Here is a 26,752-nt window from a genome sequence, read left to right as displayed (position 1 = left end):
GATTAATTTAAAGTCGGGTTTTTTCGATGGCAGAGAACTGTGCCGTGTGAAATACCAGCTCTCTGCCGTATGGCAGCATTGCTCCAAGACACAGGCAGCGGTATGTTTTGCCGGGGGTGCCCAGCTGTGTGCGGAGCCGGCTGGTGTAGCGCTGAGATAACATGGAGGTGATGTGGTTGCAAAACAAAATATAGGTTGGGGGTTTACTTTGGCTTTGTGATCTTTCTAATTATCTGGAAAATCCAAAACCAGGGGTGTTCTTTACCGAATTCTGAGACTCCAGAAAAACTTAGAGGGGAGGAAAAAATACCATTATTTGTTACTTTGCGTGAGTGCTTAGTTTAGTGCTACAGACCCATATTTAGTTTCTGTAATACCCTGTTGGATCTATAGGTATTTCTGGTCTTTGGCAAGACTTTTTACATGTTTTTTTAAAGCCTTCCTATGAGTGGAAAAGTTGGGGTTTGAGTTTGCTTTCAGACTGGGCTTCATTGCTCAGTGCTCCCTAAATCCCTCACAGCCCCATCCTGTAACACAAACTGGCTGTACATTATTCAGCTGTGGATAAAGTAAATGCTGAAAGGCTGGTTATGAATATTGATTAACAATCAAATGACACCAACCCAGTTCTTGGAGGAATGAGTCAGATATGCTAGAGAATTTTCATCTGTGGTGAGAAAAATACCGGCTGAAGCAGTGGGTTGAAAAGGTTATGATCCTGTAGACCGCTACCAGCATGCAGGACTTTTCCAGGATGCAGATGGACTTACCTGAAGACATTGTGAATTCAGCTCATGAAACCCAGACCAGCTCCCGGCTGTTCGTTGTGGCTTTGTGGATCACGGTTTGGAGGGTGGTGGCCCAGAGAGGGAAACTGGAATATAGACTTTTTTTTTTTTTTCCCCTCCTGCTTTCAGTGTTAATTTCCATCCATTACACTTTTATACGTGGTTAACTACCCTTCCAAAAGCTTTGCTTATCTCCATTTCAGAATTAGGCAGCAATATATCTATATGCATGCAGGACCCTCAAGGTTTCTACTTGAAGTACTCTTAGATCCTCAGGTGAAATTACATCCAGTATATCAATAGTTTTAAAGTGTATCCTGGAATCCAGAAAGCAAAATTGAAAGCAGGATTCGGCTTATTGTGTTGCGTCTTAAATCCAGGTCTGATTTTAGTTAAAAACTTGGCAAGGTGCGGCAACAGGCATTGTATATTAATCAGTGAAAGGTGAAGGCCAACCCCGCTGCCCCGCTTTGGGGAGAGACCTGCCTTTTTTTACTGTCTTTCAAGAACAAGGTAGACTTGGAGAGTTAGCAAAAGTCTTTGTGCAGCACCTGGAGCATATGATTGAGAAAATAGCAGTCTGTGGACAAAATGACTCATAATAAAATGGTTCAATCAAGCCTGACATATCAAATTGACATATTTGGGAAGTGAAATCTTACGTGTGGATTCTGTTTTGCAAATCTTTTGTGCCTTACTGTGACAAAAAGATGCACCGTCTCTCCCATGCCCACACGTCTGCAGCTTCAGTCCACGCGATCCCACCACTGAGCTTGTCCCTAACACCAAACAAAAGAAAGTCGGATGCTTTGTGTGTTTCCCTTTCTTATTTCTCTGGTCTTGTGTTGTTTTTCCACCATATTTTGCACTGTTTTTCTCAAACTTGGACACTTTATAAAATACAAGTGGAAACTGATGGTAGTATCTGAACTTAGTAACATATTGGATAGCTTTGCTCAGAATAATTGCCTCTTTCTTTTCATCTTATCTCATTGTTTAAAGAACAACAATACCTCATCTCCGCTAAACCTTTGAACCTTTCCTGGATATCATTTGGTAAGTTAAACTGGCAATCCAGCATTTGTTTAGCTGATCTCTAAAATGCACAGATGATAGGAATTCAAGTATTTGGAGGTAAAAAGTTGCACCTTTGGGATTGTCAGAAATCATTTAAATTTCCTGATTGATCTTTGAGATGCTTTTCACCATCTAAAAAAACCAAAACACTGTGCATCTCCCGCACCGCTGCCTTTCTATCATATCGATCCTGCTTTTTTTACTTTAAAAAGGGAAAGAATGCGTCATGTCAAAAGATTTATAGACCTGTTGCTTTATATACAACCAAAACTTTGGATCTGAAAATGATCTAAGTACCTCTGAAAGATGCATTTGGCTGTTTGGTAACGAATTAAGCATCTGGAAGAAGCAGCTGAGCAAAGTCAGTCACTTCATTATGGCTTTTTGAGCTGTTTGCAAGACTGGTGATCCTGACGCAGCCAAATAAAACAAACTATTCATCAAATAAGATGCATCAAGTAAGCAAATGAACATGATTAAACAAATGATGGTGGTAATTTTGATAATTAATGTGCACTTGCAGAGCTCCGCAGTATACCTCGCATCTTGCAAAGCCATCAGCTGAGCCACGCGCTTGGAAGCAGCTTGGTGCAATGCGTTGGCCCAGAAGACCTTGGTCTAAAATGAAGTTGGTACCGAAACATTCCCCAGCTGTGTGAGCAATATATCATCCCCTCTTTGCAGTTGAATAAAACAACAATTGCTGCTGAATTCTGGGCCAGAGCGGGCCCAAAACATGGTAGAAAAGGGCTACAACAGAGTTTGCTGTTGCAACTTTTGTGAGCGTTGGCTCGTGCTGTTTCACTAATTGCGCCTGTTCCCCACCTCATGCCAACCACCTCCAACACACGGCATGTGCCAAAGAAATGTCAGCATGCTTTCTGGTATCTCAACTATGTTTTTATACATGCCGATATACTTTCTGTTTTGTTTTGTTTGCTTCCCCCCTCCCCGGTCTTCCTACAGCTGTTTTATACTCAGTCTCATTGCTAACCGTATACTTAGCATCCACGTTCCCAGCCTGGAGCAAGCTCTCCTTCACCCCGACTCGGATCTCTGCAGCCTGGTCACCTAGGGCTGGGCATGACCAAAGGGAGATTTCGAATCTCTGTGGCCAGGTATCTTAGAATTGAGTTGTCTTGCCTCCTGGTGGCAGTTGTAATTAATCTCTGGGGTGGCCTTTTGTATTTCATGGGGTTGCCCAGAGGCTTGTGCAATTGTTGCCCGTGTCCAGCCTGAAAGTGCTGGTGCTCTTTGATTTTTATTTTAGTTTTTTAATCAATTCCTTTGTGTTAGCTGTTGTGCTCCTGCTTGTTAATTGGATTCAGACTGGACATGGATTAGCATTATGGCTGGAAGCCTAATTCTTCTAACAGAGACACAAATGCTGCTCTTAAATTAGTCATTAACGGCTTTTATTTATCAGAGCTCTTAAGTGTGGCCGTTTAGACCTCAGCTAGCAATTTTAACTGCAACTGCCTGAGCTTATTTCTGCTGGAAGCTGTGTGGTGCAGGTCCGATACACGGCAGTAAAAAGGATTATATTGTTTTGATCATTCACACTTGCTACAGGAAACACCATATTCTTTCTATGGAGTGAATATGACTGTAGCACGTGCTGGTTCTGTCTATATAATGGAAACTATATTTTCCATAAAAGTTCATATATTCCTTTGTTGGAAGGATCTCGGGTGGGTGGGAAAGCAAACTGTTCACACACAGCAAATCTGGTGTTTGCCCAGGGTTGTCAGGGAGGGAAGACAATAAATTGTACCTTTAATTATACGCTCAGTTAAAATGACGAGAAGCTTGGTGATTAAATCTTCCGCATGGTGAAAACTCAGGGTCTAAATATTGCATTTCAACATGCGACAAAGAAATACTTTTTTTTTCCTCTGCGTCTCTTCTGTAAAAATTTTTCATCACTGATTTCATTGCATTATCAGGACTAAAATGAGAAACACTGCTTACGAGCAAATATAGCATTTGAATACAGGCCAGGAATTCCTTTTACAGTGTAAGCTTTTGTGTGAAATAAAAGCCAAACAGCTGCTCACAACTTAAGTCTGAGTAAGTGATCTAATGCTATTGCTCTGGTCTCAAATTTGAGGCTAAGTTGTTTCTTTGCCAAAGACCTTATGCCAACCTACCTGGTCCCAATTTGTGAGAACAAAGTACATTGTTTCTGCTGCTCTGGGAGTGAAATCATTTTATTTGACGTTTTTTTCCATTATAATTTGAACCCTGATGTGGGAAGCCTCCACGGGATTGAGACTATTTCTCACCTCCAGTCCTCCAGGATATATCTCAAGTAGGAAAATACCTCCTTGCAAGGCTAGTCCAGCATGATGTATGGGTATATCTTAATATACCTGAAGACTTTTTCTGGCCATTAATGTCATTGGCTTTTGATTTATTTTGTTCTTTTTTCCTCAGATCTTCTATTCTCATTCTTTTTCCCCCACTTCTTTTGCTGTGCCCTTCATCGCCTGCTCTCCAAGCTTAGTAAAGCTGTCTGAGGACTTTGGATGCTCCTAAATACAGGAGATAACCAGAAGCTAGTATACGTGGGGCAGTTGATTCTCAGTTGTCCGATTCCTCCTCCGTACAACCACACTTACACATTTTTGGGAGGATGGAGGGAATGTTTAAAATAACTAAAAAACATTGTGGCCCAGTGGCATTTAAACTTAGACCAATGATTTTCACACTTTAGGAAAAAAAGGTCAAATTACCAAGAGGGGAACTTCCTTAGCTATGAAAAAGGCAGAATATTTCCTACAACCCTGTTAGGCACGGGCTGTAGCTCTCAAATACGCTGTTGTGCACTTGCCCTTTCACAAAAGGTTTTAATTTCCAAAGAATTTGAACTGTGCTGTAAGTGTACAATTAGAGCTTAAGTTCCTGTAAGATTTAATGCCAATGTATTAGCAGAAGGGAGGAGAAAAACCCATTGGCCAAGAAATGTCATGTCCTCTCCCGTGATGGTGACTGCCTTAGCTGGTACCCAGAGAAATCTCGGAGTGACCCCAGCCTTATTCATCACAGGGCAAAACAGAGGATTTACGTGCTTGTTCTAAAAATTGTTTATTTTCATAGAAACTAAAAATGAGGATGTCTGAAGCATTGTATGTATTGTGTTTAGAAGTTTACATTGTTATTGAGCTTTTTTTCTATCTAAAAAAATAACCACAGTTTTTAGGACTTTAGGTGCATTGATGTGATAAGCACGGTATAAAAAGTTGTGTGCAAATAAAGTGGGAAAAATCCCTGAAGTCACCTGGTCTGTCTCCTGAACACATTAAATCATCCACTCAATTCACATGGTGCTGTTACCTGTGTTTCTTCTGGTTGCTCTTCCATCCCACCAGCGGCCAGTTAGAAGACATTTTCCTGGCAGCGAACAGCACGATTTTGCATCTGTTGCCACCGTCCTCAGACAAATCCCAGTCTCCGCAAGGTCGCAATAATGTTAATAATAGCCCTTTCCTGTGTGCTGAGTGGCATTTAACAGCATTGCTCACAGTACCTCTCCCAGCGTTGTTCCACTGACGCATTTACTGGGAGAGTGGAGTTCCTGATGGCTGAAACATGTCTCCTCTAAATTACATTGTCAAAAAGATCATTTATCTTGCGTGTGTTGTGACTGCACAAACAGTAAATTGAATAACACGCAGTTGGTAATCGTGTAACGTACTAGTCTGGGCTGCAACGTAGTTCATCTTGCAAAATCCTTTCCCGAAACCATCAGCCGTGGTTGCCTGGCTTCAGAGATAACTGCACATGTTCATCCTTCCAGATCCCGCGTGGTGCTGGGTGAGACGCAGTGTCCTGAAGCCATATGCCCCGTCCCCTGCTCAAAGAGCCCCTTAAATGGCTGTGCCAAGAGAAGGGCGAGAGAGGACTTTATTTTCTTTTTTTTTTTTTTTTTTATCTTGTGTCAGCAACTGGCTGCTTGCAGATGGTCTGCTTTCTTAGATGGACTTCTTGTTGGATAGTTAAGGGGAGTATGAATTCACACATTAATTTCGTTTGGGGTATTTGGGAGAAAGATCACCTGTGTCCATCTTCCATCGCTTAACTCTGAAGGCAGCGTGGTAGTTTCACTGGATATTTTATATTGGGTAAAATTATTTTGAAACAGCCAACCTTGTTAACATCCGTAGTTTATAGATGTTTATTTGTGTGACACTGCTGTCATTGTGATAAAATGACATGATTAATTTGGGGGGGGTTGTGCAGCCTTTACTTACATTTTTACAAGGCTTCACCAGTGCTAGCTTCTTGCTCGTGGCCTGGTTGGATTACTGGAGACTGCAGGTTTTCTGGAAGCCAAACCAACATAATACCATTAGGTTTTCAAAATCGGTCGTCGTTTGTTTATGCTGAACTCGACCAGGAGCACACAAACACAAAATGGCTGCTGTAGTCGGTTCGGAGCAAAATTTATAATCCCCGATGTTGTATTCTCTGGTTTCCCTTGATCTGCAGCATCTGCTGGGACGCGCGCGTGCCGGTGGTAGCTTGGTGGTACCACCGTGTGGAAGAAAATATTTCTAGCTGTGGCACTTTCTCTCCATATATATCCCACACGGAAGGGATTTTGCTGGTTGGGTTTTGTTTCACTAAGATGTGCTTTTGCTCTGTCTTTTGAAGCGTATGGCATCGTGGAGCCCTGGTCAAGCGTTAATGCAGACAATGGAAATAGAAACAGCTCCAGAAGCTGACTTCGTATTTGTTTGAAAGGCTATTCCTGATCCTGTCTCTTCATAAAGATGATGTTGCTTGTGGGGCAACGTGTAGAAAACAAGGTAGTTCTTAAAGAGGTGGAGGGAATGCCTTCTGCATGCAGAAAACTTGGGGGGGAGAGAGAGGATTAAACAGGAGAAAAATGTTTCTTTTGAAGACCGCAGGAGGAAGAATTTAACAGCTTTTTTAAAGATGCTGAAATTGTGACATGTAATAGTGCAGTGTTGGATGAGTTTTGAAACAGGAAAACTTTGATTTTTATGTTAAACTTGATTTGTAACATGGAAGCGAAATCTGTTGGTGATATTAGCGTGATGGTTGTGGGCTTGCTCTTAGGACGGGCTTGGCCCCGTCCCTCGGATGCTTTCTGGTTTGCACGTGGCAGCTCGCGCTCTCCTTTTTAGGAAGCTGAGAAATGACAAGGGTGGAAAATCCTGCCAAAATGGGCATTAACCATAGACTACGTCCGCAGATGTGTTCGTGTAAGAATAACATTTAAATACAAAGTACGTGATTGTTTGCTTAAAGTCTCTAATGTGTACGCTTCTCTATAGTTACTGGGATCTTTTTCTGGCTATACGAAAAGCCGCATTATTCAGCTGCTCTCAAAGTCTTGACTTGCCGGTTTCTCTTCTCTTGCAATTTTGGCATATTGAATACTATTGAAAATGACAAAGAATATTTTATTTTTTTTGCTGCGGGATCCTGGGTCTGGAACGGCTAATTCTGATTGTAGATAACACGCATTAGCTTTGAGTACTTCCGTGCTCCAAAAATGTAATTCATCAAAACCCAAGTGCTTTGTGTCAGATCTGAATGTTTCGCGAGAGATTTTGTAATCCAACATGTCAAACTTGTTTAAATGTGAGATTGTAACTGAAAACCAAAGGAAGCAATAAGTGCTTCATTATCTTGCTTACCTTATAGAAGTGTCTTGCAGTTCTTGGAAAAAAGAAAATGTTCTCATTTCTGCAAGAAACACATAACTATCTCACGCTGCGGAGGCACTCGCAACGTGTGCGTGTGCTCCTTGCGTTTGTAAACAGGCTGGTGTTTCATAGGGGCAAATTTAGTGGCTCAAGTAGAGCAATGCTCATCTCCATCTGCTGCATAACTCCATGCAACTTGGTCGCTGGTGACTTCTTGCTTCTTCCCGGAGGTGGCTTTGTGTTAGCAATTATCTGAGCAGGAAAAAGCCTAATTTACAAACGCTTTCTGAGAAAGCCAGACCTTGAGGGTATCCATTTGCTCGTCTGTTCCAGGCAGTGATGCTTTAAGTTACCCAGTGCTGAAGGATACTATAAGGGTGATGAATTTCAGACAAATGCTACCGGAGGACTGCAGTGTGAGTTTGGCATCACTTCTGCTCCCCAGCTCTGTCACTACACGGTTTTCGAGCTTGTATCCATAGTGGAAAAAGGAGTCCGTGTTCATTTTCCAGATTCATATTGATGAAACAGTGCCTGACTTGCCTAACCAGTAAGTCTCTGAAAGGGAGAGACGCTGACTTGCTTATGTTTTCTTAACCTTTCTAGGTGTTTTGAGCGTGTGGGAGCAGATGGGTACGATGCACAGAGATGGTCACTGTTCTCATAAAGAAATGTGAAACGGAATACGTGCGTGTGTTTGTGCCTAGATGCTTACTTTCTGAAAGACTTTCAAAATTACCATCTCAGTCCAGGACTCGTACTGAAGCAGCTGTCTTGGTGCAGATGTGGGAAACTGAAATCTGCCATGAAAACCTTTCTACCTTGAGTATAGCAGCCCCCGCAGCTGCCGAAATATGCATCCTCTTGTTTTAAAAATAGAGGGGGGGTATACTCCCTACATCTGCTCCTGCCCTGCACTGTGCTGCAGCTGTGCCAGGGTATTATCTGGAAATGGCCTGAGTAAGACCAGCCATAACACGAGGGGAGAAAATCCCATGTTTGATGTAAGTGCAATTGTGGCTTTATTCCAGTCACTTCTTAATTTATAGCTCAAATTCAGTTTATCTTCGTGCCCTGGTGACTAAACAAAAGAGCTGTATGCACTTGACTGTTTGAAGAAACTGTCTCTGGGTGTGGGGGGAAAAAAAAGAAAAAAATATTTAAGGGGGGGGAATCCAGAGTACTGAGAGAGCGGCACCATCTCAGTTGTTTTAAATGGAGCATAATCAGCACTTCGAGTGGTTTCAGTACGCATGTATATATCAGTTCACTCTTTGAATGAGCTTGACTTTTTTTTTTTTTACTTTTGCGACAAGCATCCACCCAAGGGAAGAGGGGCCTCCTTTGGCTACAATTAAGAAAACCACTTAAACACCCCAAATTTGCCTCTGATCTTGAAGAGTTGTGCTGCTTCGAGCTAATATACCTTGTGCGTAGGTTCCATTGATGCTGGTGAATGTTAGATTTGGGACTTGGATTTGCTCTGCCCCATCCCGTTGGGAGGGTTTAAGACTGTGCCCCATCCCATCCTCCCACTGGATATCCCTCATTTTAGCTCAGCTGTAGGTGAAGGAGAGTTTGTGGCTGTAAACCTTTAGTGCTGAGGTCCTGAGGTGCTTTAGCCAAAACATACCTTAAATGTTGCCCCTTTATTAGTCCAATAATAACAGCAATTTTCCAGTTTGGTTCCTGGAGCAGGAGTTTTCCTCCCCAAGGTTGAGCGCAGCTCCCCGACACGTTGCAAGGAGAATGCTTGTGTGCGTCCTCGCTCAGAAAGGCTTCCATGGAGGTATAAGAAGGAAAACAATTTGTTGTTTGTTCTGTATCTTGAAAGCAACTGGATCACATACTGAACTGCAAGGAGCTTTCCTCAGCTAGCAACCAGAGGTTGCTTTCTGGGTGGCTTTTCTACTAACATAAAACGTAGCCCAGGATTTCAGAGAGCTTTTGGGGCGCTTGGGCCAAATTTGAAATTAATCTAGATATTATTTTTTTGTTTTATTCAGAAACCTTCTGTAGCCTGTAGGTGCTGCATGTTTCCAGTCTGCGTCTGGTATTTGCTTTGAATCTTTGGGTCCGTTGGAATCCAAAGCCAAAAAGGTTCACGCAAAGTGTTGTGACCCAAAACTGTTCGATCTTAGATCTGTGGTCTCAGAGCCCGCAGCCCAACTTGAATACCTGATGACTATCAGCTGAGCAAGCATCACAGAATCTGACTTCTGCTCATGAACCATAAACCTTTTCCCCAGGGAACACGAAAGTAAATTGGGCTTCGTGCAGGAACAGCCAGCTAGACCGGGGCCACGGTTTCCTCGTGCTCAGTACCAGACCCTGTGGTACGCTGCTGCGAAGTTCTTCCTTCCTTCCTTCCTTCCTTCTAAGTAAAGCCATATGAAAAGAAAAAAAAAAAAAGGTACTTTTCTGTGAGTGGCTGAACCAACCAATTTGTTCAAGCTATTCTTCTGGTTGACTCATTTTTAACTGAAAAAACACTGATATATCGAAGGCAACTTGAAAAATGCCAAAAGGGAAGAAGGGGAAACAGAATCGAAACCATTTCAAGCTCTCAAAAAAAACCCAAAAAAACAAAAAAACCAAAACAAACAAATTATGCGAGTGGGTGGACCCTCCAAAATGGTGTAAAACTTAATCCCGTGTTAGAGCACGATGAGTTAGATATGAGTTCATCTAGAAAATAAAGCCCTTAAAAGTAAGCTCGACAGTTGTAATTAAGAGGTCACAACATCACCAGCTTACTGTCATGCTTGCAAGGGAAAAAAAATCCTCTGATTTATAGATATCCAGTAAAATAGGTCTTCGTTTCATTTGGCCAAGGTTTTTACTTGAATGTTGTTCCCAACTACTTCTTTGTATCAACATATCAAAAAAAAAAAAAAAAAGTCCCCGAGGGCCCCAGCAGCACATGGCTTGAAGAAAGAGATGGGCACGGATTTATGGTTGATATGTCTGTGTATATGTTCTCAGTGGAGAAGGGTGATGTGTAGGAGAAGCGTAAGTGGAAAGATAGCGTAAGCCTGGTGCCACAAGTTCTTGGGTAAAAATTGCTTCACTGGCTTAACATTTAAAAAGCATCAGCTATCTTGTCACTTCAGTGAGGTTTTGCTGGGCTGGAGCTCTTTTTCTTGCTGGCATTTTAAACTCACCTTATTCTTGATGAACATCGATTTACCTTATTATGCCCAACAGTAAGGCAGGCAGCAATTTGCCCACGAAGCTGAAGGGACAGGAGGCAGCGTTATAGCCTCCCACGCCTGGGAACGTGGGTCAAGCACCAGATTTGATTTAATTACGAGGGGTGAAAAGACGTTAAGCACGTGTAGTGCCATAGACCTGTTTTCCTGGTATTGATGGATTACGGAGTTCATTGAGCAGCCCGATTTGCAGTGGGTAAATTAGTTCAGACGGGGGTAACTTACTGCACTGTGAACAAGTACGTGGTTTTGGCTCTTAATGATATTTTACATGAACTATAAAGTGATGTTGACTTTTAATATTTCATTTACTCACCCACAGTAGATGACGTAAGTGGCTGCTACCCAGCAGAACAGCTAAGTCAATTGAGACTGTGTACTCTGAACTTCTTACCTTGTTTCTGAGTAGCTATTCTTTAGATGCACCCATCAGTTCTTCCTCATAATGCTTCCAAATAGCAATATATTTCATTCTCTTCCTTTGTCTTTGCGTTACTAAATCTGTTATCTCACTGCAAAGCTTATGGTGTTGTCAGAAATTGCGTATTATGCCCTGGATTAAGGCTGTTTAGCTTGAACGTGACAAGTTGTTTAAAAATAGACTGTTTTATGCTTTGTATTCATTCTCTTCTCCAAAACCGTCTTTCATAACAATGTAAATAAAGAACTCCCAGAACTGATACAGCGGAGCTGGCACGGTTAGAAGAAAAGGCTCAGCTATTACCCAATTGACATTAATGCAACATAAATCTTAATTATATTGAACACGCATGAAACTGCAAGGTCTTGGGAGATGGAGTCATTAGGTAACAGTTTACAGTGAACGTTTATCTTCAAACAAATTCCCAGGCCTCCCTGATTTCCTTTGTAGTCTCTTAAAGGGGTTGGAAATGAGAGGTGTAATATGGATTCACTTTATGCCCAGCTCTTTTAGCAGTATCCAAAGCTGACCTCCCAGCATAGGTTAGAAATTGCTAAAATAATAATTTCCAATTGTGCAGACCATGGACTTAATCACATCTGCACAGGACAAGGTTGCAGATGGTGTTAATGACTCCTGGGTTACTCCTGCGTGCTGTCCTCTCGCTGCGGGGAGCCGGGAGGTCTCTCTCCTTCTGCTCGCCCACATCTGCATCGCAGGATTGCGGCTCGCTCGCAAGTCTTGCCCAAACTGGGTGCTGGGTGTCATGTTCTTCCTTTTAATCCCCACTAAATTTTTTCTCTCCTCAGAGACGTTTCCATATTCAGTTATTGAATGGCAGCAGGATTCTAGATGTTGTTTCCAAAATACTTGTTTTTTTCTTTTGACCAAATTGCTTTCAGATAAAAACAAGTAAAACTGATGAGAATGGATTTTTTTTTTCTTTTCTTTTTTCTCTCTCTCTCCACTTTGGTTTATCTCACAGTTGCCACAAGCATGCCATACTTGTAATTCCATGTGCTGCACCCATCTTACAGACTTCCTTGCAGACTGTAGGGAAAGAATCATAAGATCATAGAATGGTTTGGGTTGGAAGGGGCATTTAAAGGTCATCTAGTCCAACCCCCCTGCCGTGGGCAGGGACATCTTCAACTAGAGCAGGTTGCTCAGAGCCCCGTCCAACCTGACCTGGAATGTTTCCAGGGATGGGGCATCTACAACCTCTCTGGGCAACCTGTGCCAGTGTAGGCAATAGCCAATTCTTCCCTTTTGGCGTGAAGTATTAAGAAATCCCTTAAGTTTAAAAAAAAAAATACAATAATCAGTATTAAATGTCCTTTTAAACAGAATCTTTGGTTTCTCACAGGTTTCTCACGTTCTCAGTTGAAAGGCTCCAACCTGAGCTTTACGTGGGAGCTCCGTGCATTTGCCCTTCGATATCGGCCCTCCTCTAAATTGCCTAAAAGCATCGCTACCAACTCATTAGTCACTTGTTTAAAAACTCGGTCTCCCTCTCCTACAGCTTCATTAGGACACTTCCTACTCCCCAAGAAACCCTGTGCTTTCTCACCGCTGCTAGCAGAAGAGGTAAAAGCAAAATCACTACTGAGTGAGTCGCTCTAGATTAAATGCATCCTGGAGGAGTCTATCAAAAGACACCGCAGGATTAAGCAAGGCTGGTGTTTAAAGCAGCCCCCCCGCACCCCAGGGGAGCGGAGGGGGCATGGGGAGGCTGCAGCCTGCTGAGGAGGTTCAGGCTCTGCCCGGGGGTCAGACTACCACAATTAGCCAAGAGAGTGGTACAGGTAGATTAGCTTTAATCGCTCGGTCACATCTGGTCTCCGAGGTTGGAAAAGGTGCTTCATCAAAGTCATGGTTCCCCTCCAGAGCAGCTTGACTTCAGGCTGGAAGGGAGTAAACGTTCCTCTTGAGTGTAACGTGGTATAATCACCTACCTGATTTCAAGAATTAAGGAGTCTGAAAATACGCCTCCCCCCCGCCTGCCCCCAGAAAATGGTGAGCAAGTCGCCTAGGGAGCTCCGACAGACGTTTTCTACCGAGCCCTTGCGAAGTAGCCCCCATGGTGGCCATCCCCATAGTGAGAGGAGCACATGGGGCTTGGAGCTCCTGCCGTAGCCCGCCTGCGAGGGCCGGGGTGCCTGCTGGAGATGTGCAGAGGGGCTGGGGAGAGGGAGCGCTGTACAGTTTATCCTAACTTTAAAGAGTAAAAACTCCAGGCCATGGCTGGAGACACAGCTACACGTTTGGGCAGAGAGATACTTATGCAGAAGGAAATCTTGATAGGAGGGCAGAAGTATTTAATAACCTTTGTTTTTCGTCCTTTTCCCTTAAAGCGGAAAAAAAAAAAAAGCAGCGGAAAGGAGAGGGAGCAGCGTAGTTTCACAGATAAAAAGCAAGGTCTTGCTTTTTGTTGTTAACATTGCTGTCACCCAGCAAATGCTTCTCCGGAGCTGGCTGACCTGCTGCAGAAGGCTACAAAAAATGACTTTTTGTCCCCATCTGGCAACACGAGTGTTGTGGGAGCGTGGATGCCGCCGGCTCCCGGGCAGGGAAGACTTGCTGCAGCAGAGAGGCTGCAACGCGTCAACTAACAGCATGAAGGACACGTCGTTACGGCTTTGTCAGGGAGCTGGGTGCTCGACGTGTGCTGGAGCAGTGTTCTGTATCCGTGTTTATTGTTTAAGTGCCTTTTTTTCTTGATTAATGGTATTTTGTCATTTATGGTATTTTCTTGATTGTTTAGCTATTGCTGCTCAGAAGGGTAAGAATACAAGCAAGTTTTATATCTGAAACCTGGGTCTGAAATTACAAAGGTACGATCAGATCTGGGCTGTGTTAGCAGTCTGCACAAAACCTTTTTCTGACTCAGATAACGATTAGTAGCAAAAGGTTTCTGTTCCTCATTTTAATACTTTAAATATTGTGATTTGCAAGACTGTAACAGCCATTTGCAGCATGCATGGACTGTGCAGGACTGCCAGCTGCTCTGCAAAGTTTTTTGCAGACTTTTGGAGCATTTAAGACCTGATTCCCTCTAGTACGTGGGCAACACTAATAACTTCAAAACTTGCTTCCCGGCTTGCCTAGGAGCCTGGCCTCCGCTTTTTCACCAAAACGATAAATTTTGTGAAAGAACGTGGTATTTAAGATGTACAGCCTGCTATTTTCTCGGTAGTTGGGAAAGGGGGGAAGACATGAGGCGGTCTGGATCCAAAGGGAAGGACATGTGGCAGGTCCCCTCCCAAACTCGCTGCCCGCGGGGCATCGCTAACCCTCTGCTCTCTGCTTTCCGCAGGCCCTCCGGGGAGGCGGGGGAAGCCTGGCCGGCGCGGAGAACCCGGTAAGCATCACCTTTCCCCAGCGACGTCGCTGGGTGTCCCGCGGGTGTCATTGGGCTGGATGGGAACCTTTTGATCATGATGCCGGTCACCTTCATCTAATGGGCTGTGGAACGGGGCTTCCCGCATTCCTGTGTGCTGGATATGAAGGTTTTTATAAAAACCAAAAAAAACCCCAAACCAAACAACAACAAAACAAAAAAACCCCAAAACCCTGCAAAATACCAAAAACAAAACAAAAAAAAACTCAGAAAAAAACAAACAGAAACCTCAAAACACCCACTGGTGTTGCATATTTTATTAGTCCTTCCATTTCTCCCTTGTAGCATTCAGACCCGTTATTATCCCATCCAACAGTGAAGTGGGACTGTGAATTAGCACAAAAATATAGAAACCCCGTAGCTGTGCTAGATGGGAGGTGGGCACTGGCTTGTTCCCTGCATGTGGACATGTCCGTAGGTTGCCTGTCAGTCCCACGCGTGTGATGGATGGTGTCTGCATTTCAAGGTCGGGGATAACCAAACCTCAGCCACCAGCCCTGGGCACATCCCCTGAGCGCTCAGTGTGCCCTCGGACCGGGTGAAACTGCAGACCGGCCTCGCTGGGAATTTTTATTTCAGCTAACTGTTTAATTATGTACCTCTCTCATTTTGGTATTTGGTGGAGGTTGGTTTTTTTTTCCCCGTCTTGTGAAATGGGAAAGCACCGATCCTGTTTCAGCTGGGGAGAAGTGCTGTTTACATTCTGCTGTTAGGTCTGAAGTGCTGTGGGAGAGTGGAGAGATGCGGTTGGCATTGCTCTTTCTAAGGAAAACAGTCAGACAGGAATGTACCTAGAAAGCCACATGGAGTTTGCAACTGCCTCTGCGTGTCAGAAAGCAGCAGACGAAATTTTACGCTCCTCTGCTCTTAAGTTCTCGAACGTTGAGAGAATGAATGGGGACCGGGTAGATTTTTATTTAGCGAGGAGGCTGTTCTGTGTTGCCTGTTGCTACAGCAAATACACGGCTGGGTTTTCAAAAAGGGCAGCATAACTTACCAATATTTTAAACAAGTTTTTAACTTTGGGGAAAGGAAATCAGGGGGTTTGTGCTGCAGACTGCGGACCAATCTCCATGGACGGCAGGCAGGCATTTCCCTTCTCTCGTCCATTGATGGTGTTTCACGGTGTGTCGTGTTTTCTGAGATATTTTTGCTCCTGAAGCGTCAGGGATTATTCATGGCCAAGGAGTGAATACTGCACTCGTGGGGGTGGTGATGGATCCCAGGCAGCTTCATTAAACCCTGTTTTCCTAGCAGTTGGGCTGTAGGAATAGCCACCAGGTAGCTTTGATTCTTTTTTTTATTTGTTGTTTTTTAAATATCACTGTGCTCCTTAAAGCCCTTAGTGGAGTACAGCATTCAACCAAGGGCAGCTGGTGAGGTCAGCCAGTGAATTTGGTTTTTATATGCAGGCATTTATGTAAACATTGTCCAAGGTGTCTCTCTAACCCATACAAAAATTTGGGAGGTAGTGCTGAGCTTGAGCATGCCATTGCCCTTCACTCCCCTTCTCCCTGTTTCACGCAAGAGCTGCTGAAAAGTGACATTTGCCCTCGTGCTGCGGCACGTCCGCAAGTGCCACTTGAGCATCCCTCTGACGAAGCAGAAAGCTGCCAGGGAATCAATGCAGGACCAGCAGGAAAACAAGCACTATATAATAAAAAAAGAAAAAAATTAATCATTAATAGCACCTTATGATCATCTTTGAACTTTTCTGCGATTGTGGAGGAAAATCGAGGGGAGTGAGATACCGCTGAAGGGAGATCCACAGGGCATGCACTGCGATGGCAGTGGATGCTCGAATGGATTTCTTCCTCTGAAGCAGGAGGACAGCAGCAGGAGACACCTCCGTGCACACAACCGCACGCGCACACCCCCTCGATGGGGCGCACCGCTTAAATCCGTTTAATGCAATGCAGCCCCTGCAGATTGCTCCGCTGTATTGCAGACAGAAAAGCGGAGAGCCGGCGTCCCTCTGTATATTGGTTTTGGCCAAGCTGCCAGATGTTTGTTTTCATAGATAGCTTGAATATATATTTCTATATTTGTTTGAGAACCTGACCACACATAAACCCAGGTCCTTGTTCCTTTGCTACAGCTGATAAATGTGAGTAAAACCTTGTTTGCGAAGCATGATAGTGTCCATCCCCAGGGACCCTGCGTGGTTATAGCTTTACAGCCTCCAGACAAATGCTGTTGTACAGCCAGAAGGCTCAGCGCTGGTCTCGGCCCTGCCAAGGGGAATGTTTTTTCTGGCAGTTGTTGAAATGGTCATGTTGGAAAACTTATTCTGATTTACATTGAAACTTTCAATGTATATCTCTTAGAAAGAAGCAGAGAAACTCTTAAAAGACTATTCTGTCCCTTTTCAATTGCACCCTCTTGTTGATTTAAACCAAGACTGAATTTTACTTTTTTTTCTTTCACTGTGATGGATTCATATAATTAAAAAAAAAATTAATTCAACAGCTCTGTTTCTCTAAACTAAGAATTCATCATCCTTGAAAGCATGCCGAGACAATCGCTCTCTACCATAGAAAGACACCATGCCATAAAAGATTCATTTTAAACTATTTCTAGGAAAGAAATGAACTGTTCAGGCTGTTTGGAAGTGGGGCAACCCTGGCTGCACGTGCTTCAAAAAGCACTTGCCAAAATGTGGGGGTGAACCACCATTGCTGCCTCCCGATTCCCCCCTGGGGAGCTGCCGAGGGCAGGTGGTGGGTCCCGCCGGGGCCCTGCCTCTGGGCTTGGCTCAGTTTATTTTGTTGTAGAGAAGCAATGCAGAGAAATGCAACAAGTTTTCCCCCCCGGGGAGCCGGGGGGGGGGGGGGGCTGCACTAAACCCCAGCCTTTCCTCGTGCTTCGCATCTCCGGCGAGGGCTCGAGCTTCCCGTGGTGGCCCGGTCGTCTCCGCTGTCATCTCTTCCCTGACCTCAAACACTAAGACCAGGTACCTGGGGGAGCGTTTCTGCCAGTCAGCCCAACTAAACAAACCAAGGAGTAATTGAGTCAAACGGCTTCATCCGACCCATTTTATTTACTTTTGCTGTCATCTGGCCCTGTGGGAATCGCCTCCGCAGCTGCAGCTGGGGAACAGCACACGTGTCCTAGAGCTGGTCCCAGGGCTGGAGTCACTGCAGTGACAGTCACCTGAGTGCTACCAGTGTGGAAGAAGTTACTTTTAAAAACCATTTTATTCCGCTGTTGCTACCACCAGGCCAGGAAATTCACCCCAGCAGCCTCCTTGGGGAGGTGTCCTTCCCAACGTGTCCCCCAGTGTGGCCGTGCCTGCACCCACCTCCACTCCAGCATCTCCCAAGCTCCGTCCCATCCTGCCAGGACCAACGCACAAATTGCGTCACCCTTTCTCCTGCACACGAGCGTCAGCGGTTTCTTGTGCAGCTGGAAAGCAAGCGCAGCCTTGAAGAAGACCCCTGTGCACCCACCAATGGAAACAGTTGGTGTATAAAAAGAAAACCATGTTTTAATATGACCTTATGTGGGATTTGCAGCCTTCTCCGAGCACGAGGTGGAAGGAAGGTTTTGCAGCACTAGCTGTTGTGTTGGTCCGGACAGCCAGCCTGCACGTCTCAGATACAGTTCCCTTTCCATGCCAAAGGCAAAATTATGTTTAACGTCATGTTAGCTTATTTTTTTAATGTGATATGTCCTAGTGAGGACGCAGTTCAACTGTTGTAGTGAGCGTTTGTGAAATAACACGGATTTTAGCAGGGGACCTGGGTGGTTTTGCTTCCCCTCTTGCTGCCAGCTGGTGCTGCGTGAGCGGGATGGGGTACGGCCGCGCAGCCCCCCCCCAGGGCTTTACGTTTATTTTTGTAAAGACCAGTCCATGCTGGGGTATTCCTGAAGGATGGATGAGTCGGATCCAGGATTTGGGAATTTAGTTGATTTAAATATTGGTTCAAAGTCTTTGTACAACTAGATGGTGGGAGATGGTGCTCGTGTCTCTTGTAGCGGCACGCTGCTTTCTTCTCCTGGCTTGAAGATTCATCCAAAACCTGATCTGAACCTCAAAATCCCTCAAGAAAAAGCAGGAGAAAATACACCTGAAATATTAAGTCTGGGAAGTCTCCGAGTACATCTCTGCTCTCCTCACATAAAGCAAGAGCTGGTTCTGCACACAAACACCCAAAGCTGATCGCTGCGGCCATGGGTAGCGCCTGTTTGCATCAACTGTGCGCAGCTTCAGCAGAAGGGAATAAACGTTGGCCATTTTAGGCACAAAATTGCCCTTACAGGTAGGCCTGGAAGGGTATTTTTTGATGAGGTGTTATTTCATTGGAAAATGTTGACTTGGCAAAACTGCTGTTTCTGGCAGTAAAAGTTTTGTTTACAAAATTTTTCCATTTCAAACACACTTGTAGGGAAAATGTTTTGAAATTGTTGAAATGGGATAAAACAGTCTACTGCCCCACCCCCAATGACTCTTTGTTTCCAAATTTACATTACGCTACAACTGTTTCTTTAATTTGAACTTCTAACAAAATTTTGATTCAAAGTATTTTTTTTTTCCCTTACAGCTATTCTGTTCATAGAAATATCCTGATTCGGAACAGGGAAGAATCTAAAGCTCTTTTTAAGGAACAAAAGCAAAGCAATTTCTATGCAGGGAAACATTATTTCTCTCCCAGCCCTACATGTACTCTAAATCCCATATTTTACACATTAAGACTCTTTCCAAACCCCTTGGCCATGTGATTGTGTGGACAAGTATAAATATTCAGTTGTTATTCAGTAAGCATGTGTGTGCGTGCATGTACGTGGGTAAATCACGCAGAATTTTGTATTTATTTGGGTATTTTCATTGCTCCCTGTATTTCTTATGATGAGTTGCATACGTATAGCCTCATACCCGAGGATGACTTTGGCTTCTACTGAACTTTAGGAAAAATCTAATCTATCCCATATTTGCTCTCCGTAATGAGCCTCTCTGCTAGGAGAGCACATTCCCATGTGCACCAGCGCTGAGAGACAGATAGGAATTATTGAGGTCAACAGGCAGTGATAAATACTCTTTTTCAGACTGATGTAGAGCCGATCTCTGTGGCTTCTTACAGCTGTAGCAGTTGTCCTCCGTCCTTGTTGCCCATGACTTAGTTACTCCCCTTACAGCATCCTGGATTAATAACTCTGTGTGTGTATGTACATATTGTGTGTGTATAAATACACATACGTATGGTTTTATATAGATATTTATGTGTGTATATATATGTATGTTTTTTAAATTATCATTTTTTTAATGTCTTCAGGTGGCCACAGATGTGTGTGTGCTACCTTGGGGACAGGTCCTTTGCCCATAAAGGGCAGCGGCAAAGTTCCCTTTGACCGTTCATGGGCTGTTGGAAAGGTCTGGCTGGTTTTGTTTTCCCCACCTGGCAGTGCTCTCTCCTGTCGTGGCAGGAAAGCTTGGATGATAAATGAGTTCTAGATTAAACAGAAATGGTAGCTTACTCCAAAATTCGCAAGCTGCAAAAATACTTGGAAATAAATGACTGTGACCTGTCATTTCCCATATGTTTTGTGTGCTGCTGGGGATGATACCATCATGATCTGCTAGGTCTTTGGATATACAAAATAACATTAATGTTAGTCGATCAGGAAATCTGGGTCATTTAATTTTAATGAGTTTCTATTTTCACCTCCCTCTCGCACAACTGTTTGTGTTCTTAAGGAATCTCTTGGCATTTCCAAATACCTCCATGCCCTTGCAGGCTCAGGTACTAGGTGTTCACTCCCGGCAGTACAGCAGTAACGTGTGCTGCAGATCATGGAAAAGCATGGCAGGTTTCCCTTCTCTATAGCGAATCAATCGTAGACCAAAACCTGTGCATTTGCAGGTTATTTTGTCTTCCTCCTCTTCCTTCTGAAATAAGCCCCCAAGTTAGGTCGTTACGGAGTTTTAAATACATAAAGGCTGTTTCCAACTTTTATTCATTACAGTAAGAATTTCCAATTGGTTTCATTCTTCCTTTTGAGCTCTCAAACTGATTCTCACTAGTCAAAATCATTGGCCGTAAATTCTGGCAAATTTCTTGGAAAAGAGCGTGTCTCTTGTGCAATGTGCCTGCATCGCGGAGGCGGCTGGGGGGGGGCCAGCGCCTCGGCACCTGATTAACTTCTGTAGTTATCGTTGGCTTCCATAGGAAACAAGTGTCTTATGGCTAGGCTTTTAAAAAAACATGTTCGGCAAACCAGAAAGTTATATTGTTCTCAGGAGGAGAAAAGATACGTTCAACAGGGTTTAACTTTATGCCTTAATGAAGATTTATCTAGCCCCGTTTGGCCAACAGTGCAGCTAAGGATCAGTGTAAGTCCACTGACGCGGATGGAGAGCATCCCGTGTTGCATACACAGACCCCCCCATCCAGCTTTGATTCCTGTATTTGAGAAGAAAGCGTTTTGAAAGAGTTCTTGCCTGCGCGTGTTGGGAGAAAACAGTAGCTGAGAAAAGGAAAAAGGCAACAAATTCCACAGAGATTATAATTGGTACATGATTGAAATCCCATATTAAAATAATTTCCTGACTGCTTCTTATTCAAGACTTAGTTTTGACTTTTCTACAAAAGGGCTTTTGTGGGTAGCTTGGCATAAGTGAGTTAATAAATCAGGTTTATGATTCTCAGTTAATAAATTGGCTTAAAGCCACTGACTTCTGTATTCAGAAGAAATTAAACCAAGGAAAGCGAACTAAGAGCCTGTGTGAATTTTAGCGCTAAAGAAAATAGGCTTCTGGGCATGGAGGGAGATTTGGAGGTTGTCTCCTCCCCTCCACGCCGGCTGGGCGCCTGGCTGCGGTTGTGCGCGGAGCTGACCACGTTAAGCTGATGAACACAGGTTAACGGGCTAATTCTTGGCAGAAGGCGCTGCCTGTTGTTACTTGCTTTCAGTCCTCGTTTTTAGGCTTTTCTTGGGTTTTGTTTATTCAACTTTTCAACATTTTAATTTTTAAACACATTTTAAAAAGCTTGAAAATGCATTAGCTTGAAATATGCTTCTTGTTTTATTTTCTTGAATAATGTAAGATTAACAAAGCTGATATTTTTTTTTTTCCCCCCTCCATTTTAATTTTTCCCACACTTTTTCTTCTTCAATTGTGATTAGTTTCTGGTTTTGATCAGGCAGGAAATGGAGCATGAAGAAGCCCCAAACCGAGAGCTACAGGCTGCCTTGCAAACGGGAGTGAAATGTGGATTGCATTAGATTAGGGGCTCAGTGTTCACCTCCGCATAGCACCAGCCTGGGCGAGCGGTAGGAAAGCTGCAGAAATCGGTGTGGCAGGTGGCGAAGACCCCCGCGCCGCAGGGGAATAGAGGAGGATTTTTTTTTCCTACTGCCATTAATCACAGCTTCAGGCTGTGGCACCGGTACCCAAAGCCCATTGTAGGTGTGACGGTTTTTTTTTTTCCCCTGGATCTAAGGCACCGTGCATCAGCCCACCGGCTGCCTCTGAGCACAGCAAAGCCTTCAAGCAGGGGCCGCGTGGAGGTGACGCAGGGCCACGGGGTTGCGTGACGTGTTTTGAGGTCAGGGAGGGATGGGGACCAAATGACAGCGACGTTTGGGATCTGTGGCAGCTGCAGCAACTTCCTTGCCAGGTGCCCCCGGCACTGCGCTGCTCCTTTGGCTTTTGCAAGTACATCTCCAGCTCCTCTTGCACAACATGAAGAAAAATAAGCTCTATGGTGAAAATGCACTTCTTGCTCCTAAAATTCCAGCTGTGTCTGTCTGCTTTTTGCTGGCGATGCTCTGCGGTTGCACGTGATGCCCCAGGCCCTGAACGCGGTTGATGCCTTGCAATGTGCCCTGGCGTCTCGGGTCTCACGGGGGGAGAGGGAACAGAGTCATGCTGGGGAAAAAGTGGGACAAGGGTGGTTTTACGTGCCCTGGAAGTACTGCCGTGCCAGCAGCACGGGTGAGATGGTCCCATAACGGGAGGATGCGGGTGGCATTAAGTGTATTGAACTGAAAAGTACTGAATCGTTCTGATTTTAGTTCCTGCTATGTGCTGTTTTTATCAGATTATACTTTTTCCTTGTAAATAAGTGACTTTTTTTTCTTTGTTTTTCTTTTGTTTTCCAGGACCTGCAGTAAGTATCGTGGATTTTACTGTTGGATCAACAAAGTTAAGGCTTCCCCTTCCCCCTTCCCCTGCCTTGTGGTGTCATTGCAAAAGCACAGCATTTTTTGGTAGAGGTGTGTCTGGAAGGAAAATTGGTACCAGATGCTGCTGTATTTTTTTTTTTTATGATTGTAGACAAATAGAGAGGGGGAAAAAGGTTTTAAAATGTTTAACTTGCTGCCCCGAGGGACTTCCAGTAATTTTAAACCCAGAAAATATTCAGTAAAAAAGAGTTTTCCCTTTAAAGATTTCTTTAGTCCGCTTCCATTTAGCAGAAAGAGTGCTGTACTAATATTTTAATATTAACATAGTGGGGTTTTTTAGTTCTAAAACTCTGTCTTGCTTTTCTTATCTGTTGTGTTTCCATCATTTAATACAGGTTTGGTAGCCTCACAAGGGGGGCTAGAGGGAAAGCCGTAGCTTGCTTTGCTTCTCTCTTTGAAGTCTTGGGGAGAATAACGAGCATTCCTACCAATGCAACCAGAAAATTTATGGGGAATTTGTTGTTTGAAGGGGTAATAGTTGAAAATGTTGTCAACTCCTTCCAAATGTTCAGACGTGCCTTTTGCTGTGCCACCACCACGTCCAAATCCGATGTTCTCCTGCTGGTTTTGGAGTGAGAAAACAGCGTTTCATTTGTGCCCTCCAAGTTGCTGAGGGATTGTTAAAAAAGAAATTAGGGGCATTAGGTGCTTCTGGTTTTCTACCTTTCTTCCCCCAAAAGAGGAGGAGGAGAGGCACGGGCTGTTTGCAGCCACGTGTTTCCTTCTCCATCGTTGCACTAACAGAGATGTTTCTTCACGTTGTTCTCTTCCTATAGAGCCTCACGGGGTTGAAAAGGGATCGTTTCAGGAGAAAGAAACTTGCTAACTATTCTTGGGCTAATTAATTTCCAGTTCTGTAAATCTGTTTAAAAGCCAAAGGGTGACGAGGAAACGCACGTGGAGCGTGGGGGCTGTCACAGCGCCATGGCTTTGGTTCTCCTGGGATCGACAGCGCTGCCTGTGGGGCTTTTAGTTAATGGCTTTTACCTTTTGAATTTTTGCTTCTATTTCAAGTTCATCTTTTGATGGAAAAACTTCAGAGGGGTTTGAGCAAAATTATTATTTGACTAAGTTTTGAATGAGCAAATCAGGAAAACTTAACAGCTTTGCCTTAACCGTTCTTAGAGGAAATCTGAATGCTTTTGCTCTAAAAGTTGCGCCCAGTATTAGCAATAAATCCAAGACTCTGGCTCAAGAAATGCAAACAAATGGATTTTTCTTGTTGGTTTGTGTTCAGAAATGTAGTCTGTCAATAAATTAATTTTCCTGTAAATATTCTGTAATTAAAAACGGCAACGTAGCCTCTCCAACCGACACAATAAAAGTGACTCCGTGGGGTTTTGAAATATTAGTGACTAGGGCATTGAGCACCGTTGGGAGGTGAATTCCCCCGCGCCTGGCCCAGAGCTCGATGCCGCTCCCCGGCAGCACGGCTGTTCGCCTGCTTCACCAGACCCTGCATCACGGTCACATCATCGGGCAAGATCCCGAGGTCGTGAAGAGCATCCGCTGAGGCTGAGCGCAGGCGTGTGCGGCTGGGGAGCCCTTTTGGGTGCTAGAGCCGGTCCCCACAGGGTTTCTGCCTGGTGACCTTTTTTTTTCCCCCCTCTCTGCAATTCATGCAATTTGGCCTAATTATTAAAAATAAAAAAATAAAAAAAATTTCTCGCTCAATGGCAGGTTACAAATGAAGAGGACATTGCCTGTTTAAAACTCCGTATATACATCTTTTAAGGGATGTTTTCCTCTTCATTAAAGTACTTTGGCTTATTTAAAATGGATTTATTTAACCGTTTCGGCTCTGCTCCTGCTCAGAGGCTGTTATCAGCCCACACGCAGCCGGCTGGGTTACGCTTCCTCACGTGTGCTGTCCGTTCACTTTTATTGTATGCAATTTGACATAGGCAACATATGGTGCACTATTAATTTTTCTTTGTCTCTAGTTCGTTTCATTTCCTGGTTCCCACGGCACTATTGAATTGCAAACGGAGCACAGGGGAGATTTAACACAAACAAGACTTGGGGGTGGTTTTTTTTTTCCTTCCTCTCCCCTTGCCCTTCTTTAAAAGACAACTCCTGATTTAGTTTATCTTTAAAAAAAAAAAAACAAAACCCTGCATTTTTAGCGTAAGCAGCATTTGCCAGAGAATTCTTTAGACATAATATGTAAGAAAAGTCCTAGAACCCACAGAACCACAATATTATTTTATTTCAACAGTACTGTATTTAACTCTATTAGTTTCTTCTGTTTCTTGATTTTGGCCATAAGGAATCGATTACATCTTACATGTACAGCATCGCACTCTGCTAAAACTGTATCCTCAATTCTGTTGTTCCCTAGTAGCAGTTGTTCCGGTATTTTATTTTTTGGCTGTCATAAGCTAGTTGTGTATATGAAATTATTAGGATTTGTGGTACAGGATTTGTGGCTGTTGGATGATTGATTGGCCTGTCTGTGAGTAAGGGGTATTCTGCTCAGATGTGCTATAAAACCTCTGTTTCGGAGGGTATTAAAATCACATGCTGGGTAGGAAATTTCTACAATTGAAGGATAGGCTTACCACAGACTGTAATTAAAAATTTACAGTCCCAGATATTAACAAACACTTTATGTATTAGCAAACTGGCTGGGGAACTCACCAGCAAGCGAGGGCTGGGAGTTACAAGTGTTTCCTATTTATCTGTGTGTGCTCCAGTGCCATACGTCTCCATAAAAATCTCACTGTACGTTTTATCCCAAGACTGTAATTTGTTCAATAGGTGGTTGTTGAAGTCAATGTTGTTTCTGGATGAATCAATAGGGCTGCAGGAGGCATTAAAAGCTGCAGGGGCACTTAGCAAGAAGGGAAAACCCCTGTACGTGGTATGGAGGGGGCTGCCAGAACTATTTCATGCCATAAGAAATGTATGGATCTGACTGTATATCCGCAGCATGCTGACATAACCTATGTTTATGGTAGCAGATGACATTGCTGTACCAGATACACGCTTTACTGCCTACTTGTGTACCAGCTAATACTTAACAGCTCCTTCCCGGGGAAATCTGCCTTATGTCTGTTTTGCAGCAGGCTCCTCTGCTGTAGCTCACGGCATGTTTAACGGCAGCTCGAGCTGTAAACGCCTTTGGGAAGCCCCCCAAGAAGAGCAGAAAAGGTGAAATATGCTGAATGGGTTGTGGTTTATTCCACTGGTCTCGCAGGTGTTATTAGGGACTAAGTAAGGTCTTTCCCCGTAGCATCAACTTTTCCTCCCACTTCATTGGAAACCAAAGCGGAGCTTAGAGGTGGACTGGGAGAGCTGCATCCTGCAAGGAAATTAATGGACCTAAGAGGGGGAAACCTTCATTGTATCAAGTGCTGGAATAGGAGCTTGAAGCTCAGCAATTGCTCCTGGGCAGACAGGCTGTCCCGGCTGCTGCGGAGCCGCCCCGGCCTCTCCCTGGCGCCTGGGTGTTCCTGTACCTCTTGGTACCTGCATCCCGGGGCGGGCTTATGGCCAGGATCTAGTGTGTATCCTGCACGCCCGTGGCTTCGGGGGTGGCAGGGACTGAGCACAGACAGCAGGGATGAGTGTGAGTTGGCAAAAGCCTCGGTAAGTAGCTGAAGGGAAGCATGAGATCAAAATCTGGGGAAAATATGCCATAGGTGCGACCTTTCTGATAGGAAAATTGTCCCGAGAGGTTTCTCTGGAGAGAATTTAATCCCGGGGCTGGCTGGGCAGACGATGGCCCTGTGTCCTGCCTGCTGCTATGTGTTGTCACACTGCTACAGGTGCATTGACTGACTTTATCTCACTTGTTCCCCCACCACAGGGGCAGTCAGGACGCGATGGTTACCCGGTAACTCTGCTATTCCTTTTATTTTTATTCTCTTCTTTATTCTCTTCTAATCTGCGTAGTCCTCTCCGTCTTTTCCATGACACTTGATTTTCTTGGCCTGTCTTGGTCTCTGTTTTTTTCCTTCTTCCCTCCCTCTTTATCAGTCACAGCT

General features: G+C 44.2%; 1 protein-coding gene across 1 annotated transcript in view; it reads left to right on the top strand.

Moving 5' to 3' along the window:
* The window catches only part of COL23A1 (collagen type XXIII alpha 1 chain), a 194,436-nt gene that overhangs the window by 122,614 nt on the left and 45,070 nt on the right, over nucleotides 1-26,752 (top strand). Inside the window, exons 3-5 of the mRNA XM_076350372.1 lie at nucleotides 14,493-14,537; nucleotides 15,958-15,965; nucleotides 26,575-26,601. Of these exons, the coding sequence (XP_076206487.1) occupies nucleotides 14,493-14,537; nucleotides 15,958-15,965; nucleotides 26,575-26,601 (80 nt within the window). The remainder of the gene's footprint in view (nucleotides 1-14,492; nucleotides 14,538-15,957; nucleotides 15,966-26,574; nucleotides 26,602-26,752) is intronic.

Source organism: Aptenodytes patagonicus, chromosome 12, assembly GCF_965638725.1.
Source record: "Aptenodytes patagonicus chromosome 12, bAptPat1.pri.cur, whole genome shotgun sequence".
Taxonomy (NCBI): Eukaryota; Metazoa; Chordata; class Aves; order Sphenisciformes; family Spheniscidae; genus Aptenodytes; species Aptenodytes patagonicus.
Note: the sequence above shows the minus strand (reverse complement) of the source record. Positions and strands in the feature narration are given on the sequence as shown.